The following is a 20,183-nucleotide window of genomic DNA, read 5'->3' as shown; positions in this document are numbered from 1 at the left end:
TGTAATTTTTAAAATATGAAGTAAATAAACTATTTTTTATTATCAGCCAAGAGTATAGTGTGTCCATATTAACACCATTTTACGATTTGTATCAGCGCCCACAGTACCCTCCCAAATGCCCCTTGGAAGCTGGGGGGAGAGTTTGAGAGTTACATGCAGTCTAATACACATCCAAAACAGGTTGCACAATTATGCAATCCTGTAAATACTATGCAAAACTGCAAATCTTCCTTTCAACTATGAATACTTCTGTTTACGTCTTCACTCACAGCAGTTTGAGGCTACCTTCAATATCCTCCTTTTCAGTACTTTCAGGAGAACAGAACATAGCGTTACAGAAGACATTCACTGAAAGCAATTTAAAGGTGTCAAATATATTACTTGTCAAACTTGCAGAAAATCTCCATTGAGAGCACAACGAATGTCACACAGCCCTTGCTTCAAGACAGTCTAGCCTGCACTTGAAAGCTCTTGTTCACCTCAAAATACATCACAGCTCCAGAGAAGTTATAGTCTCAAACCCAGGAAAGAACGCTTTTTCTTTCCCACCAAAAATAGTTAACCTAGGGCCATGAAAGAATCACAGAATCACAGAATCACAGAATAGTAGGGGTTGGAAGGGACCTCTGTGGGTCATCTAGTCCAACCCCCCTGCCGAAGCAGGGTCACCTACAGCAGGCCGCACAGGACCCCGTCCAGGCGGGTCTTGAATATCTCCAGAGAAGGAGATACGCAGGCTGCAAACAGTTTCTCTACCACTCCCACTATAACAGCCACTCACCTGAAATAAAGACAGCGATCTACTTTGAAGGTTTTATAGTTGATTAAAAAATTATATAGATAATTCCTCTACTGATACTAAACAGACTCTTTCTAATTAGCAAAAAGGTGAAAAGATGCCAACGAAAAGACGCCAACTGCACCACCAAATCTTTTTGCCTGAAAGACTAGCCCATTGATGGGGGAGTAAGAAAGAAAGGAAGGGGAAAAAAAATCTCTCACCTATTCTTGCAAAATCTTTAAATACACCCTACCCTTCCATCCCAAGAAAACCTTACAAAAAGAATTTTGAAATAACTGTTTCTAAATCTACATCGCGTTTATAACCTTCTCTTCCTATCACTTCCCCACAAGGAGAACTGACATGTTTTCTTAGGTAATCAGGAAGACGCCTGAAATCTTAGAAATCTTAACACATTTTTAAGATGTGGCTGCTCCCTGCCTATATTAGGCATACTTTCTGTTTAGGTCTTCCAGCAGTCCCCTTGAAGAAATACAGCATATAGATCTTGTTTGTTTGTTTGTTTAACACTAGCTATTCTTCAACCTGTTAGCTCCTTTTTATCACAAAAAAAGTAGCAAATCTTTTCCAAGACAGCCACTTTGTATGTACGCACAGTTAGTCAACACCGACAGACACATCCACGCACACACACTATACAGAAGGCTCCCGTGGGTGGTCAGTCACCATTCGATGGCCATTTTCTATTGCTACTGCTTAACGCTAAGCAGCAATACAGACGCCAGACCAAAACCTTCCTCAAGGCTCAAAAGTCCCAGGACATTTTCTTCCTAGGGTTTAAGACCGAGCGACTACAGCCTGCTTCCTCTAGCCTTTCGGGCTTGCATTCCTGCCATCATACATCAAGTATGGCAGCAAGAAATTCGTAGGTTTTTTTCCTGAAAGAGGAGCATTTTGAGATTGCTAGATCAGCTATATTCACTGCACCAATTCCACAACACTCTGAACAGTTTAAAAGAAAAAAAAAAAAACAAGAAATGTTGAGCAATAAATTTTCTGCCTTTATATTCAATATATATAAAAATCAGAAATACACAGAAGTTTCTTGTTTCTTTTATTTTTCTTATCAAACAGAAGTTTATGGAAACCATCTCTGTCATCTCTTGTCTGCCTTCCAGCTTTCCCCAGCGAGATTAGTCTGGAAGTCAAGCTTTAGTATTTTCCCTATTAGCTAACTTAGGTGCCGTCTCCAACTTTGAGTTTCCACCTACTCTGGTATTTAAAAATGTTAGAACAACATTTATGTTGCAAGCACTTGGAAGCTTTAAAAACACCATATCTACACTTGCCTGCAGAAAGTCAGTTTGATCTACTTAGGATGTGTACTTTATTATCATCTTAAAATAAAACATGCAATTTGAAACAAAAATCTCCTTTTCTAGTCAGTAACATAAAGACGATTTCAAACGTTCATTAAAAAAATCTTACAGATTATTTCAAAAGAAATATAAGAAAATATGTGCCCTGCAATATGCTCTAACACTTCTTTCAGCCTGAAGTCTGAAGCTTTAATAGTCTGCAGCAGGTGGCACACCACGTTAAACTGGACTTCATGTAAGACAGCCATTCTCAAAATCACCCCTGATCCTCTTTTTTTAAAAAAGTTGGTTTTGTTTTTTTGTTTGTTTGTTTGTTTTTTTAAAGGCAAAAAAACCACCGTCAGTCCTCTAGGGTTAGCAAAGAATGGTTTGCGACAAATAAATCATCTGAGTTTCCTTTACCCATTACCCCATCTCTGCCCTTCTTCCACCTCTGCTAGAGGACTCGGCAACAGCCCGGATCTCACAACCAGTGGCAGAACTCCCGCAGTTGACGAGTGCTGCCAGCACCCTGCAAGGCTCAGATGCACCCTCCTCTGAGCTGCAGTCACACCTTCGGTAACAAAGCAGGTAATCTCAAATAAAGCCCAAACCACATCTTTCTCTATGGCACTTAAGACTAGTAGGCATACAAAGGAAGCAGCAAGTCTACCACAGCTGTCTATTTCTGTCTGTTTAGCCCTTCTGCTGACTGGCTCACAACAGTTTGAAAACACTTAAGCCCTTGAAAGGATCAAGACTTTTTCTGTCTAGAATCAAAGTTAAAACTTTTTCTTTTTATTTGGAGGGGGGGTGGAGAGTTCATAAAATGTAGGTATCATTTCTGATGTTAAACTAGGCTGCTATACTCTATCCTTCGATTCAGCCTGAAGAAAACAGTGTCACAAGTCCCAACAGGAGACGGAGGTTTTTTGGCAGACCAAAGGTTCTACATTTCTCCTCATGAAACATTCCACGAACAAAACGAACCAGTCCCCTGCCCCACAAAAAATGTAACTAGGAAATTCTGTGTTTTGCTTATCATGCTGTACATAGCTTTGATAGGCATTGCTTGCATGCCTCCTACTTGTTTTGACTAAGATAGGCCTCAGGTTGTCTATCACACTGTAAAAAGCTAATTGTAGAAAAAGAACAGTATTTCCAAAGAACAGTGGAAAGATCGTTAATGCTGAATCCTTATCAGAGCTTCCTCAGGACTCAAGTCAATGAGATCTGTAAGCAGGTGTAAACGACCTCTCTTATCTATGAAATGAGGAAACTATGTGACAGAGCTTAGGCACCATTTGAACAGTAGGCTGAGTATGATTGACAGCAAACAGATCTAACTTTAATACTTTCGGAAGCTGAATGTCTCTGTGCGACTCACAGCTTGGACAACTCATCAGGGTCATCTAAAAATGTCACCTGCTAAGACATTCTGTAAACTGTTAGACACAGCTATGTCGCAGATGACATTGCAAGCACTGCGCAACCAGATTTTGTAGCGGTGTCAACTGCCTTTTAGTCAAATACAGTATGGATATTTTATCACTTTGTGTCAGTGTGTCCCTGTGAAGATGACTTAGGCTGGCATTTACTTGTGGGATTGGTTTTCTGATGACTAACAATGAAATTTTAGCTGCTTTGCCAGGCTATGTTGCTAGAAAGGTGTTCAGTACTCCCCTCTGCCTCCACAGAGCAAAGGAGGAGAGTGATTTTTCGTAACTATTCAAATTTTGATTCTAATTAATAGCTCAACATTATTTTCTGCCTCCTCCCGCATTTCTTCACAAGGCAGATACCACCTAACAATTGCTGTTGTCTTCTCCAGGGGTTCATATTTTCCATTCAACTTGGATTGCATGACAGTGTGACTCCCCCTCCTACTCTCTCTTCTTCTGCTCTTTACTTCCAAATTAAGGCAAAATACGCATGCTTTGTTTAACCAATCCTATTTAAAGTTATTTGTTCTCAAGCTCTCACCTAGACAATCAATTTAGCTGGCGCAAGAGTGCAAATTTATGACTTTGGTCATGAAGTTTAAGAAGGAACAGCAGTGGGGAGGACAGCTCTCATCTCTCTTTTCCTGGGCATGCTCAGCCAACTGGAGACTTCAGCATCCCTGATACTAACCATTCCGCTCTTGCTAAGCACTTCATGCATTTTGTCTTCAATGAGGTTTCAAAGATGACTACACATCATGTTGAGTCTCTGTGCTTGTGAAAAAGGCCTTAGGGTGGATTACAAAAACGTAACGCCAACATAACACAATATATGTTAGTACACAAAACAGAATGCTACTAAACCCTCTAACATGTTGTTAGTACTTTTAAACTTGGTAAGAAGAAAAAGACCTGTCACATCCAGAATCAATCTTTTAAATTTGACCAGGTTCACTGTGTGGCATCTCACCAGTAGTTTCTAGGCCTGCCTTTAGAAGACAGCAAACTAAATTACAAAACAGACTTCTTCTAAAAAACAACTGTAAAGTATCAGTTGACCTCCAGCATCTATAATCTTCGTTTAGGCCTGAATAAGTATCTATGTCACAACAGACACGATGAATGACAGCATTACAACAGCAAATGATTGAATAAACAGGCTGAATAAATGGTAGTTTCAGGCACCGTGTCTCCAGGTTGGAATTTGTTAGAACAAAAAAAAAAGAGCATCCTGTTGCCTTTGCACATTTATTCTCTGTCTTGAGAATAAACCTCAGCATTCAGCATCCCAAGCTTCTTTCAGCAAAACACTGTTAGAACTTACTGAACAACAAATGTTATCACCTGGCTTATGTCTCCAGCCTTTCCCCACTCTCCTCTACGTTCATCCTACACTATTTCATCCTTAGTTTCCAACAGAGATTGCTGTACTGTAACAGGAAATCTTCAAACGTGTAATTTCTTTCTATATCATTACTCAGCTGAGTTGCATAATATAGAGAGATATTTCCAGTTATCCTGCTAAAAGTACATTCTGAAAGAATGAGGACTAGAGCACAGCACATCTTCCCAGTAATCTAAATTACATTATTTTATGGACTAAATTTTTTGAAAGAAAATTCTTTTTTTTTTTTTTAATTTCTCAGGGAGCAGGAAGGGGTTATCTGCATATCAAAACAGAAACTTTGAGAACAGGTAGTTCAACTTGGTCAGTAAATAAAGCAAGATCTCCTTTTCAAGTAATTCAAGCAGGCCTAACTTTGATTTGAAAGTTACGTATATTCTTACTTATTTGGGATCAAATTCAATGTTTTGAAACAAAATGTTTAATGTCTATGAAATTGGATAAAAATCTTATTTGCTGGTAGAAAGCATCCTGGCTTAGGAAACAAACACATTAAAAAAAATTCAGAAATAGGATTTTTTTTTTAATATTCTATTATCATGTACTTCAAACCAAAATTTCTGCAGAAAGACAACAGCAAACTTTGCTCCAGGTCTCTAATCCTAAAGGCTGATGAAGAGATAATCAGACCAGGAAAAGACAAAAGAAGAGAGACTATTTTCTATACCCTTTGCCTGAAAATTCACAGTCCCAACAGAAATCAAGAAACAAAACCTGACTTCATTAGCAGCTCCAGAACGCAACCAGCACAGTGAAAACTAGCACCATCTTTGACCTTGAGGAAGGATATTGCTTCAACCAAACAAAAAGGATACTACACAGTCAGCATCTGTTTCACATAACTGCTTGGCAGCTGAATAAAAGAACCTTAAACAGTATGACTTCTGCTTAAGTTTTTTAAATAGTGGCTGTTAATACATTGCTTTATGAAGACATATGAAGCTTTCAGTTACCTAAACCTAAAAGACAATTTTAAAACAGAGTATCAAAAATAAAAACTTACTAGAAAAGTATCAAAAATTAAAACTACATAGAACTTCACCCTTTGAATAACATGCAACAACAGGTAGTGATTGTTAAAAACAGATGCCTTTCTACCTTCCTCCGAGTTCCCAAGATGAAATATCTGTACAAGACCTCCATAATACAGTAAAGAGAACTCAGCCAACAATACCATAAAAATTGAAGGCAAAAACAAGGAATCAGAAAAAAAACATAGGCTTCTGTTCAACACCAGAAGCAGACATTCCAAAATAAAATTCAGCTGTGATTAAATATGCAAGATGCTTTTCTTTATTTTCATACCATGCATACTCAGGCTTTACCTTTGATCAAATAGGAACACATCTCTGAACTAGAAGATTAAACACTGACCACCAACTTTCAAAAAGAAAACAAACTTTTGGAAGCTTGCCTTAGCTCCCTTACCTAGGCAATGAAAAGCTATCAGAATTAGCATTTTTCTCCAATATCTCACAGAAAAAACAATGTCATTTCTAAGTATGACATGTATACATCCATAGCTAAAGGGAAAAGAAATCAAAAGGTGGAGTAAAAAAATTCTGACAATTCTTCTGTCTTTGTGAAGAGATAAATGTGTGAAAAAAAACCAAATCAAATATTCTGGATTAGTTCAGGACATCCTGTCATGTGACATGAAAGCACTCAACTAAGATAAGGTTTCCTATTACACACATAGCTGCATAAAATAAAAGTTCTATGCTGAGAAAAGGTTAAGGAAGAAGTTTTAATGAGGATCTGCTATAGAACATTCAGATTCAATTCTTGATGCAAAAACTGCATTTACCTGTAAGAATAATGTATTTCATAGAGATTAGACAGCAGAATATATAAACTGGGCTGCAAAAGGTTTACCCTATCTAAAAAAAAAAAAGAAAAGTGACCTAAATGCACGTTATGTAGAGAAGACACTCAAGTAGAATCAATACTATCCCTGTGGAGTGGTTCCTTTATCAAACGAAACTTCTGCTTCTTTCACAGTATATATGCTCAAACAAGAGTATGCACGTTTAAATCCATGGAGCAACTGCAGTACAGAGGAAATGCTACCCATTTAATATGTGCTTATCTCAAAGCCTTCCTGAAACAGCTTCAGACAAGACAACCATTATGAAACTTGATTTGATCTCATGAAATTTCCTTCAAGAACCAAGTTAACTTCTATCCCAGAGCATTTAAGAGAGGCTTCAACCTTGCTCAAAATCTAATGAACATCCTCAAGATTCATTCTACTACATTTACACAGATAAGAAAGAAGATCTACAGAAATTCTAGAATATAAAGAAGATCTACGTGTTTTTTAATTAGAATAATATTGCATTAAATTAGACTCCACAAGAACTCTCCTTAGGAGAGGGCTTTCTTCCTTTTAACGGAGCTATCTCTTGATCACTTAAGACTCTGGGTCAGAACTGGGCAGCCTAATAGCTTACCTGTATAGAGACAATGAAAAAAACACGACGACAAAACAGTCATCCCTCCAAAACCCAAAAAATCCAACAAGAGAATAGATCTCAAAAAATACAACTCATTGGAAGCTGGCTGCCTTTGCAACACTTTCAGTGGTGCAGCAAAAATATTGGTGTTGCCAAATGTTCACAGTTACCTGAGCATGTGCTCGTAAGTAAACTCTTATACATACAACAGACACAGGGAACTCACTTCCTTGAGCTGCCACGTGAGCTGTACTACAACTGCAGTTCAGTTTCTATTTCTGTGTAACTTAACCACTCCAATCCAAGAAACTACATTAAGGAGATACACCACACTTCTCCACACTCCACTCCTCCTGCTTTTTACTTTTTGTTCTCTATAGTCAGCATTTGCGCAGTTTTTCTCAATTTCATCTGCTGTCATGAAACACTGACTTTAAATTCCAGCCACATTGATTTATTACTTTTAACTTTAAAACAACTAACAGTTTGGTAAATGCGATTCATACACTGCACGTTTTTACAATCAAATGAATAAATGCTATACCTCCAAGTTCTTTTACGTTCAAGATGGCATTCTGGAATGGCACTGCTTTTATACTAAAACCTAAGAACAGAAATAAAGAGTATTAGTTTATTATTTGTTAAACAGGCCATTTGTAATCAATTGCATACATTCAGAAAAGACAACTTTCTTCATCAAGAACCAGGATTTTGCATGTGAAATTGTTTCAATATGATATTTAAAAAGTTATTGGGGGGGGACGGGACGGACACATGGGGGATGAATCAGTATTTGAAAATTAAATTTGTAATGATACTATTAAATAGCTGGCACACATAAAATTCAGCACAAAACTTCTATCCAGGCCTTGTACCATTTGGTAAGGAGTTTGTAAAGAACATATCTTTATAAAACCATCTTTTAATACATACAGAACAAAAGTTGAGACTTCAGACTACCAGTAATATGAAGTGATCCTTCTGCAATTTTTAGGAGACGTGGAAGAAAACATGCAATTCAAATCAGTTTAGTGCATTTAAACTTCACAGGTTTTGGTAACACCTAGAGTATTATTCCTGTTTATAGAAGTTATTAACAGAAAGATGCTTTTACAGACCTAAGTGGTATGCATTAAAATGGTTACAAGCACACTAGAAGCATCTATGAACCCCCTATTAGACTGTTATATGCCTAAAACTCAAAAAAATTTTTAAAAGTGTGAGGTTTTCCCTTAACTGAAATTCAGACAGCCAAAGAGAAATGCAATGTGAAAGGCTCCCAGCAATCCATCAATATACGCTATACTAAATTCTGCGTGTTTACTGCATACATACACCTAAGTGTATATAATACTTTGTACAGGAAAAAATGTCTGCTCATTCAGCATAAGATGCCCAGACATTAAATTTATTTCCATCTAGTACAAGTAGTTTCAACATGATTCTGAACTGAGTAATTAAGAAATGCTTTTTTTGTTGTTGTCTTAAAAGAAATCCTAAACTCTTCCTAGAACAGAGGAAAAACTGGAACGGACCTGAGTGGTGTTGATGAGAAAAGCAAAAATACACTTATAGTTTGAAAACTGAGTGCAAGAGTTGTCACGTTGTATTCTTGGATTCTCAACAATATGTTTTGATATAGCACAGATACGGTACATATGAGTAGATTTCTTATAAGTTGAATAGCCTACAAATGCATCATCCTTGTTTGAATGCAGTCTGATTTTGTCCTCAAGTCACCTAGCTAAATAATAGTATTTTGTTGCAACTATCTAGATACATGTAAGACATTTAACTTAAAAATTAATCATGTTTTCATTATATCTTCTGATAGATCTATACTGCTATTTATATTGCTGTTACTATTTCCTTCAGTGTCTAAAGTGTTAAAGCATAACTTGTGCTAATTCCAGGTGAAGTCTGAAGATAAAGCTCAGGAGAGGGAAAAAAAAAGACAAAAAAAAAGGCTGAATTACTGTACTGTTCCCTTCTAAGTTTTTGTGTTAGACATTGACACCTCCTCCACAAAATGCTGTCAGATCTCTTTCATATTCCCAGTAACACGACTGTGAAGACAATGGGTTAACTATTAATCACAGCAAAACCACAGTATTTTCTTGTACCTGTTTTAATATGTTTACTTACAAGTTGTATTAAATAACCTTACCTTACTGTAATTTAGACAAAGATACACTGAAAACCAGTAAGGGCTGCTAAAGGACATTCATAAAACTCAAGTACATGAACCACAGCTACAATATAAAGCCACATAACTACAAACACAAGTCACTTGCACAACACATTCTGTCTGCTCCCTCAGAAAATCAACCTTAGTAAACAGATGCAGCCACAGAACCAGATTTCATCCACCACTATGACCTAATCTGTCCTCTTTATGAACTTGGCAGAGAGGTATTCCTTTTTCTCACTCCACATGTTCGTTTGTGTTTTTTCTGGTGCTGTCTTGTTTTTTGGGTTTTTTGGTTTATTTTTAATCACAATACTCTTCAGTGTTGGGCTTTCTGGTTCATCTGTATCAGTGTGCACATTCAAATTTTTCAGACTTAAGATACCTTTCAGTCATGGTGGTTGTTTCTGTTTTTATGTATCTCCTCAATGCCATTGAAACTTTTTGTAAATTGATTCTCTCACCTCAGTCTGCACTTACTACATTAAAAAGTCTTTTTGCTGATCTAAAAACAAAGGATTATCACCGGAAATAAACATTTCTATCACGTTTATTCTTTTGGTTGCTAGCAGATACCACAAGGCAGTACTGACCAAGTATGAGAAGAAATAAATCACAGAATCATAGAATCATAGAATGGTTTGGGTTGGAAGGGACCTTAAAGATCATCTGGTTCCAACCCCCCTGCCATAAAAGCAGGGCCACCTTTTGCCAAACCAGGTTGCTCAGAGCTCCATCCAACCTGGCCTTGAACACTGCCAGGGAGGGGGCAGCCACAGCTTCTCTGGGCCACCTGTTCCAGTGCCTCACCACCCTCATGGTGAAGAATTTCTTCCTAATATCTAATCTAAATCTGCCCCCTTTTAGTTTAGAGCCATTGCCCCTTGTCCTATCACTACACACCCTTGTGAAAAGCCCCTCTCCATCCTTCCTGTAGGCCCCTTCAGGTACTGGAAGGCTGCTATAAGGTCACCCCGGAGCCTTCTCTTCTCAAGGCTGAACAGCCCCAACTCCTCCAGCCTGTCTTCAAAGGAGAGGTACTCCAGCCCTTTGATCATCTTCGTGGCCCTCCTCTGGACCCGCTCCAACACATCCATGTGCTTCTTATATGGGGGGCTCCAGAGCTGGACGCAGGACTCCAGCTGGGGTCTCACGAGAGCAGAGTAAAGGGACAGAATCACCTCTCTCAACCTGCTGATCACGCTTCTCTTGATGCAGCCCCGGATCCCAAGTTAAAATTCAGAGCATCACTGTCCCATTCTATTTTATAGCACATTTTCCTCTTTTCTGTTCAAATAACAAGACTGCTTAAAAACCAAAAGCAAAAAAAGAAGAAACCTTTTAATGTGTGTCTACACTACACTGCTATTGTGTGTTTCCAATGGTTCTACTTCATTACATCACAGTGTATGTTTTGATTTTAAACGCATTCCAAATTGCGTATTTTCACAGATATTCCCCAGTGTTTGACCAAACACCGAAACAGTAAGTAGTGGTAGCTTCAAATCAATCCACTAAGTACTTTAAAAGCAAGATAACTAAGCTGAAGTTCTCTACCACCTTTACTACATGTTTCAAAAGTTAGCTTTAGGCAATGTTACAGCGCACTATAGAATAAAGGCACCATCTTACCTGTGGTAGACACTATGTTCTCCGGGCTTTCACTGCAAAGCTGTGACAGAAGACTTGTCTTGCCAGAACCAGTGAGGCCTATGCAAACTAAGTCATATTCAGGTCGTGGTGGTGGTGGCCCCTTGCAGCAAAGTGCTCTAAAACACTGCCAGGGTAGGGAAAAACAAACATAAAAATAAAATTAAGTTACTTTTTTTTGCAAATGCTTATTCAACAAGGTTCTAAAAATCAAGTTCATAAATGTAAAGGCACTAGAGAGAAGGAAATTATTATTCCAACTAACTATTTTGACAAAATCAACAACTAACAGACTGAGACCACCGCAACTAAAATCTAGAACAGCTTTATAAGAAAACATAAATACACTTGTTAACTTTTCACCTAAACCTCATGAAACTGGATTTAGGAAAGTGATATCCATTTCCTGAATAGCACTAACCATGCAGATACAGCGAGATAAGCACATGCTCTACTCAACTCTGCAGTTAAGTATGCATGAGTTTGCTTCCTGTGCTAATTTCATACAATACTTGGTGTGAACATCAGAGCAGCTCCTGAGCAGCTACTGGCCAGGCACTACCTGAACTTTGCTCCATTGATGTCCTTCCCAGGCTTGTTCTGTCATGTGTTTTACCTTACAATATCAGCTGTTAAACAGTACAGCTTGTAAAGAAATAAAATTTGCTGGACATAGCTCTAGGTATAAATATGTAGATCTCTCCTTTCTCTGGAGAAGTATAAATTAATCACAATATAAAGAATAAAAGTCTCTCACAAAAAGAATACTTCAGAGTTCTACTCGCGTCTCTTCAAGAGTATTGCTGAAGCAGGCCAAGCTCATCCAAAAGGTCCTTTAAGCCCTCACTAAGGTTCATCAGACCTTTTTTTACACGTAATTTGGATTTTTTTAATGTAAAAATCTAAAAATGTAACATTCTGGGAAAGCCAGGAAGTTTATATTTAAGGCATGGGGTATAATCACACACTAATGTCCAAGACAGGCCTCTACCATCCCAATACATATAAACACCTATTCCCCCCAGTATCTGCCCCCTTCCTATCAGAGGAATACATGTGCTATAACAACGAAGGGAAAATATGTTTGTGTAGTCACTCTTCTCTCACACATTCCATCTTTACATAGTCCTAGCTCTTTTTTTCCATCTTAACCACAAGCCAATAACTGGATTGAGTCAAGAAATCCAGTCTTTACAACCCTAACCTAATTTGTCTATGTGACTACCCAGGATCTCTCGCTGAGGACTACTGGAGGAGCAGAGAAACTTAACCGATGCCAGTAAGACACTGCTGCAAATAATGGGGTCTGGCTCTGTTACGAAGCCATTCGAAGAGAGCATGACTATAAAAAGACAGCTCACTGAATGCAGAACTTTTATTGGATTCTTTCTGTATAGATGGTAAGTTGTTATACACTTTGCCGAAAAAATCTTCATTGAATTAAAGAAGCAAAAGATAAGTTCAGGGAAAGTTACGAAATTCCTTCAACACCTTTTAAAAACGTGAAAGGAAATATTTTGGGAGTAAAAACATTTACAGTAGTAGTAAAGCTGACCAAAGGCAACACATTTTAAAAATAAAAACTTTGTCCCTATTAAAATTTGACTCAAAAATTATTTTTTTCAAGAAGGTTTGCTTTATGTGTGTGCCAAAGCTAAACAGAGTAAACATGCCTTCTAGCTTTATTCACTGACGTCAGTTAGTACTTATCACACGCTTTCTGCAAAGCCACAGCAAATATTCTGCTCTGGTACTTAAGTGAGAAAGGCCAATTGAGTTCATTGCACAACATAAGCTTCTTCAAACAGAGCTTCCACTTAATGGATATCACACTGAAGGCCACATAAAATTTTTCGAAGCTTGCCAGAACTCCTGACGCTGTGTGTCAGGCCCTTTGCAGCCAGTCTTTAAAAAGGATTCAATATGTCCTCATCAGCACAGCATTTTTCCGACAACTTCTTAATGTCATATTGAAAAACAAAGGAATAGATCAGCTGATGAAAGTCTGTGCTTCTCTCTGTCCAGACACTGTGCCAGTTCTGATGCAACCAGACACAACTCTTGCGGCCCTGACAACATTTAATAACCTCCAGTTCTGTCAAATATAATTACTGCTCTTTGTAGAACACACTTGGAGTTTCTGTGGGTGACACAGGGGCTCTGCAGGCTGGTTTTGTGAAGTTCAGTATCTCTTTAGTCCAGATCCCTTAAGTCTGAGTTAGTCTGGACAATCTTCACATGCTCTTGAGTAAATGTGTGACCAAAAATACAGGTCAAATTCCATTTCCAAAGCAGCATACGTAGACCCACCACCCACTCACTCATCCTTCACCAGTAACAAAGTTAGGTATGAAAGTTCCCGAGACACAGCAGACACAGAACCCCACATGACAGGGAAATTCCTTCCTCCAGGCCACTCTTGTATTTTATTTGATTTGATTCCCCTGTCTTTGTTATGTTCATGACTTTGTCCTTCTGCAAGGCATTTTCCTTCAGTAGATATTTTTGTTCGGTTTGAATGAGAGCTGACTTCAACTATTCTAGCTCTCAAAAACTCCTGAAATTTAAGCTGCTGCATACAGCTCTTACCACTGGCTGACATGAGAAATTCTACAGCCCTTTTTAGGGGATATTTCTAATAATGTATTTAAATTTTATAAACTTGTTTCGCAATCCTTATTCAAACTCAACAAACATCTCTTCCACTGGAAATATCACTACACAAACAGTCCGATCACTGCCTTCCTGCTCTCTCAGCAGCTTAAAGTTACTTGGCCCCTAAAAAAGTCAGGGCTATTTAAACATCCATTATAGACACTAAGCCTCTATTGTCACAATTTTGGCAGCTGCATCTAGTAGCTGCACAAGATCTGTGGAGAGCAGAAAACTCAGAGGTCATTGACCATGCAAATAACATTACATCCCATATTCTGCTCTTGATTATGGACAGGAAACGCATCCTGAAATATTTTATAAAGCATGGGCTAGAGCTACACCGTTATTTATTTAAGACGTCATCACATATTACAGTGCAGTCTGAAATGCACAGAACTGCAAGAAATGTGTATTAGTGACTGAAGAATCTATTCCTGAAATCCAAAACACAAATATATCAAAAACATTGACAGAGTTGTTCAGTTCACAACTAGCACTCAGTCATTTCCAAATCTGGCATACTTTCCACTCCATTTGGACAACCCAAAGGGTACAAGAGGAATTCGAATTAACAGCCTGACTGGTCTTGAAATACTTGTCAGATGTGGACCTGGAAGTCTCTTCCATTCATTCCCAAAACCGATTTGCTTGATGAGTGACTGTCCAATAAAAGGCTGCCTTTTAGGTATAAAACAATCTTCAAACGCAAATCAGGCCACTTGGGGGGAGTGTCGGGGAGGACAGACAGAAAGTATCTGACTACCGCAAATACAGGGTCAAGTGGCGCTAGCAGGCATAGTCACTTAAATGTTGTTTGGGGTATGGTCATGCATTTCAGCCCCACTGCTGGCCACAAAAAAGGAACAACATTTTTTGGAGCCCTTTCGTCCCATGAGGGTAAGACACTGCCTACTTTAAAGCGAGAGACATGTCAAACAAAGTGTCAGTTTTCATGATTTTTGAGAACATCACACTCCAAACTCTTTATAGCCATTGGATGTGGAGAAGAAGCAGGCAAAGAGGCAGTGAGGGACAGTCAGGAGTTAACTGTTTTTTTCTTTTTTTTTTTTTTTAATGAATGAGCAGATTTTAACATACTGGAAATAAAACAATACAGTATCTTGAAAAAATGTATGCATTTAGCCAGTTTTGGAAATAAAGACATTATTTATTCAGGAAACTGGGAGTAATTAGGTTCTGCAGTCTGCAGAAAACTGTGCAATATTCAGCACCACTGTTACTTTCATTTTACCTGTATGTGTGCATGCATGTGCATGTTCATGTATAACCATATGCAAGAGCTAATGGAAGAAGGTAGCCAGTCCTACTCCTCCTTAGGGATTTCTATCCCAATCAGATGATTCCAGGTTTAGGTGGATAAGTATTTGAGCTGACAGTCCTAGACAGTGTCCCTTTAAAGACCTATGGAGATTTCTTCCTGGAAATGCATTAAATATTGTGCCTATAGCAGAGGTGGCCAAACACTTCTGATATATCTGCTGCTCAGAGATCACAGATTGAAGCTCTGGGCAGCAAATGTCCCTGAATTACTGCTCTCTCCAAGACATTATGCTGCCTCCGGCCATCGAGCCTGTCTTTGCCTACTCATTGTACTTCTCGTTTCACTCTCCTTTTTGGGGTGAAATACTCCATTATTTCCACTTTGTTCTGGACCCATCTCCTGTCTGTTTCTTTTGTTGCTGCTATTTAATAGGGACAAACAGAAGCAAGGGATTTCATGCTTGGTTGATTAAATACACACACTCTCATGCAAAAATACCCTAAGTTAGTGTAACATTAATGCTAACAAACCAAGCATTCAAAGCTCTTGAAATCCAGAAATTAGGCTGAAAGCTCAACCATAACTCTGCTCCCCTCCCCCTCTTGCTTATACTTATGGATATGGTCCCCCTTTGCATTCTACTTTTCAATTACGGTATCTTTGAACAAACAGACTTCTAGTACTCGGCACACACTTCTACCCAGAGGACTGGTTAATCATCTGAAGCTGTCGATGAAAACTCAAGGACATTGCTATAAAAAGTCAAATTTACACACAGCAAGCTCAATAGCTCTGACGCTGTACAAGATCACACAAGCACAAAGAAGTCTCAAACCCTGAAGAGATAATGTGAAAGGTGGCAGAAAATACCAAGGTAGACAGTCGTAACACTAGGGATAGAAAAGAACTGAGGACAGCAGAGGAGTAATTGAATGCAAGTAATAAAATACTCAAGGCACCTGAGTAAAATTACATACAGCTAGGAGAGACAGGGGAGAAAAGGGATATATAAGTAAACTAAATTTTAAGTGTCTGAATACCTTAACATACAATAGAACTATGTATTTTACTATGAGCTAAAGCTGCAGGCTCTTCAGTTTCAATACTACTGCACAGCTGGTTTTACCACTACAAAAAAAGGGAGGAAGAAGAAAAAACTACCGATGTTAAGACACATAACCAGTGACATTGCTTTCATGTTCTTAAAATACCAGATTGATAAGGTTCATCTTCATCTATATGACAACAGTTATGAGGACAAAACCCAACAGATTGCTGTTCATTTTGTGGCTAACAAAAGAGATGAAGGGGTACTCGCATAGCCACTGCTATCCTGAAGCGATGTTCAGCATAGACGAAATTACTAAAAACATGACCAGTCACCTTCTTCGACAGCCTCATTAAACCTTGTTAAACAGCAACAACCTCACTAAACAGTGACCGCTATACTCAAGCTCCTCCGTCCCAATACGGATTAACGATCCATACTTCAACAGAGGGGACCCCATCTCAAGGCCTGCTAACCTACCGCACCACTCCATCCACTTAACCTGATCAATCTTCACAAGCGAGTGGTCAGCCCACTGGTTGAACCCAAAAGCACTCCTCCCTCTACACACGTCTACACATCTTTTATATCAGCTTGTTCTGCAGGAAGATGGACAAGTATATAGATTAAAGAGAGGATAACATAAAACAGGACAGAGGAAAACAAATTCTCAATGAAGTGAGACAGTTCTATAGAGCAAACAGAGTCCTGGTCATGTCTTACCTTACAAAAATGTTACAGGACACTAAAATATCAACACACTGTCTGGAGCAGGAATCTCAAATTCTTCCTTTAGACCACTGAGAAAAGAAATACATTTGGATTCACTGGTTGAAATTATTTACCAATCCTTGTCAAAAAATTCTCAGTATTTCAGATGAGCCACATTTCTGGAGTCTCAAAAGCAGCAATCATATCTCAAATGACTTTCAAAATCCCTGTGTAGTCATCAGCTTAACAAGATGTAAGACACAGGCTCAAGTACCAAAACCAGCCCTATTCATTCTTTGACAGATTTGACAACTCCACTACCAGCAGAGAAGGCTTGGAGGAAATGAGGTCAAGAATAAAGAACTGGCTGACTTCTGAGCAGCCAGATACAACACTGCTGTTCTGAGCATATCAATTCAAAAGACTTCACAGTCATGATGATTTCTTCCTTTGAGTGACAATAATACAATCACTGTGGGTTGAATCCTGCCCAAAATCTAGAACAACTTTTGGATTTCTCAAGAAAATAAAGTCTTTACTATCTCAAGGGTAAAGTAAATGTTTCAGCTCAGTTTTTGATGGCCAATCTGCTGGCTGCCACATTGCACAAGGATGAAGGACAGTATCTTTGTTTGTACAACTGGGCAGAAGGCAGGAGATCACTTGTTTTACCTGATATCAGAGGGAATGCTCTGGGGTGAAGGCTTCACACAGAAGTTCAGGGCTTTAAGAACCACAAAAATTCAATAAACGCAGTCAAAAATCTAACCTTCCATGAAGAAGCTGTATGGCAACAGAAGACCTTTCCCTACAATCAGCCAAAACAAATCACAGAACTTCATGTCCAAAAAGGAAAACGAGCCTCTCTGACCTTAATCTCTTATTTAGTCACTGTAAATGAAAGAGCAGCAAAACCAAATTCTGACTCTCCACTCCATTCACACCATGCTTGAAGAAAGCCTGAAGAAAAACAATATCAAGTTCTGGATGTACTCAGATATTCAGAGCAGTAGTATGAATTAAAAGCCTACATGAAACAAAATGGCACATGGCTATGATAAACCAATGCTGAGTCAGCAAAACAGTTAAACATATGCATAGATGCTACTCTGAACAGGAGACGACAACCACTCACTTTACTGCAGTGTCACATCAAGCTCCAAGGGGGCTGTGGGACATTGCTAGGTTTCATCAAGTGTAGAATTATTGCTCAAGTTGTTTCCTCTCTGACAGTTTGTCATCCATTTGTTTTGCTGCACAAGAGTAACTCATCTCTTTCAACCCATCAGTCCATTCAGATTTAATAGCAAGAGACAAAGGCAAAAAAGGTGAACAAGAACCTTTGCAAACAGTTTGTTCCACAACCTAACAAAACACAACCAAACCAAAAAAGCCTGAAGAATCATTGAAAATACCAGCAAAAAAGGCAGTAGCAGCACCACCAGAATGTGCAAAAGTTAAGGACGTAGCACCACCTGTCACTTCTAGTTTCTAGCAAGGACGAAGGATACATATGGATCACATATACATATATAAGCTTTCAAGCTTGCTAAAAGTCATGCCTTTACAATTTTTGAGCGAAATCATAAAAAGCTTTTCCATGATTCATGTGTGTTACAAGGTAGGTTACACTTTCCTTTTGTTCAGCATAGCATGAGTAATTACTTATGTTCTGTAAGATCACATAGGAACAAAAAACCAGAAACAAGCATACAGACCACTTGCCCTTCTTTAATCTTTCTAATTAAAGCTGACTACATGTCACCTAAATGCAACAGTACACTATGTTTCTTTCTTCTTGAAAACAGTTTGGTACACAAGACCTTAGACATCCACATTTGATATACACAGCGCACACAGCATTACTTCTGCAATAATATAAAAAACACAGGCTTTATGAAAACAGTACAGCTCTATATCCAAATCCCATGCCCAAATGGGTCAAATAACCTCAAAGCACCAAAACTAGAGAAATACTTCAGATGCAAACAGAAATTCAGATGTACACTGGATGATGACGAAAGTATATGAAGACTTGCATTGCATTCCATACATTAAAAAAGAACAGATAAACTACTGCTGCTGTAGTACTCTGAAATTGCTAGGCAAATTCAAAGTACACTAGGAGAGTAAAACCCATCATTAAGTGTTAAGTGAGATTTCTGCAAGTTACAATATGATCTCTATAGCAAGAAGGGTCTCAAAAATATTCAGTTAAAATAAACACAAACAAATTGTTCTGAAATATAGTTGGAAAAAGCATAAGGAATGGCCAGGTATGACAAACAAGAGAAGTGTGACCTCATGCATTGATAGCCAGAAGATCTCAAGGGGGACTGAGGTGATACCAGTTAATACATGCCTGAGTAACAAGATATCAATTCTTTCACCCACTGTATCAGTAACATTACACAAACAGACAAAACTCCAGAAAAATTTTTCCACCCAGCTTCAGCCCACGCTTTCAGTTATTGCGCATCATAACCGTAAGTAAAAGAAAACAGCTTCTGGGCTGCGTGCATGTCTGAGAGCATCGAAAAGCAAAGGAAGCTAGAGAAACTCCAAGTGTGTTTTGAGAAAAAAAAAAAACCACAACACAGAAATACCTAATATTTACTTACAGCAACGTTTACTCTGAGATTAAGCCCCAGGATATGTCTTGTTCTTTCTTATGAAAGATTTCAAAACTAACATCTACCATCAAATCTGAGAGAAAATAGGCCAAATCTCTAAGACAGCAGACCAGACTATGTCCTACATATACAGTCCAGTCTTATCAAACATGTTCACAGCTGAGGTAGTATAGTAAGTACACAGAGATGGTGGGTATCAGTCAAAGTAAGAAAATCTGAACAAACGACAGAACAGGAGAGAAGGACCGATTGACAAAGGAAAAACCTAAAATAGTTTTAGAATTATTTTACAAAATACCATGAAGTAAAATTAAACAAAATCATGGTAGTGTGACCGTACTTCAAAGAGGAAGTACAGTTCCAACTGTCATGTCTAAACCTACGTGTTCAGGGGTCCCAGTTAATAGTTCTCTCTTTGCTCACATAGTACAAGAAGCACACAGCAAATTTAGCAATTACCCAACCAAAAACTTAGCAAACCAGCGAATGCTTGGCTGCTCCAAAATTCTCAGGAGGCAAGGGAAAGAGGACACCAGTAGAGACTTATGCAAAAAAAGTTACTAAAACAGGAACAGTCTATGTGGTTAACATTCAAATGTAAGAGTGAAAAGCA

At 38.4% G+C, this 20,183-nt stretch overlaps 1 protein-coding gene across 3 annotated transcripts in view; it reads right to left on the bottom strand.

Annotated features, from left to right (window-relative positions):
• The window catches only part of ARL15 (ARF like GTPase 15), a 222,485-nt gene that overhangs the window by 131,635 nt on the left and 70,667 nt on the right, over positions 1–20,183 (bottom strand). For all 3 annotated transcript variants that reach the window (XM_075411075.1, XM_075411076.1, XM_075411074.1), the window contains 2 exons: positions 11,224–11,368; positions 7,948–8,007 (listed from right to left, as the gene is read on the bottom strand). In XM_075411075.1, coding sequence (XP_075267190.1) covers positions 7,948–8,007; positions 11,224–11,368 — 205 coding nt within the window. The remainder of the gene's footprint in view (positions 1–7,947; positions 8,008–11,223; positions 11,369–20,183) is intronic.

The sequence above is a fragment of the Opisthocomus hoazin genome, chromosome Z (genome assembly GCF_030867145.1).
Source record: "Opisthocomus hoazin isolate bOpiHoa1 chromosome Z, bOpiHoa1.hap1, whole genome shotgun sequence".
NCBI classification, from domain to species: Eukaryota; Metazoa; Chordata; class Aves; order Opisthocomiformes; family Opisthocomidae; genus Opisthocomus; species Opisthocomus hoazin.
The sequence above is the reverse complement of the archived record's forward strand: the minus strand, read 5'-3'. Positions and strand labels throughout refer to the sequence as shown.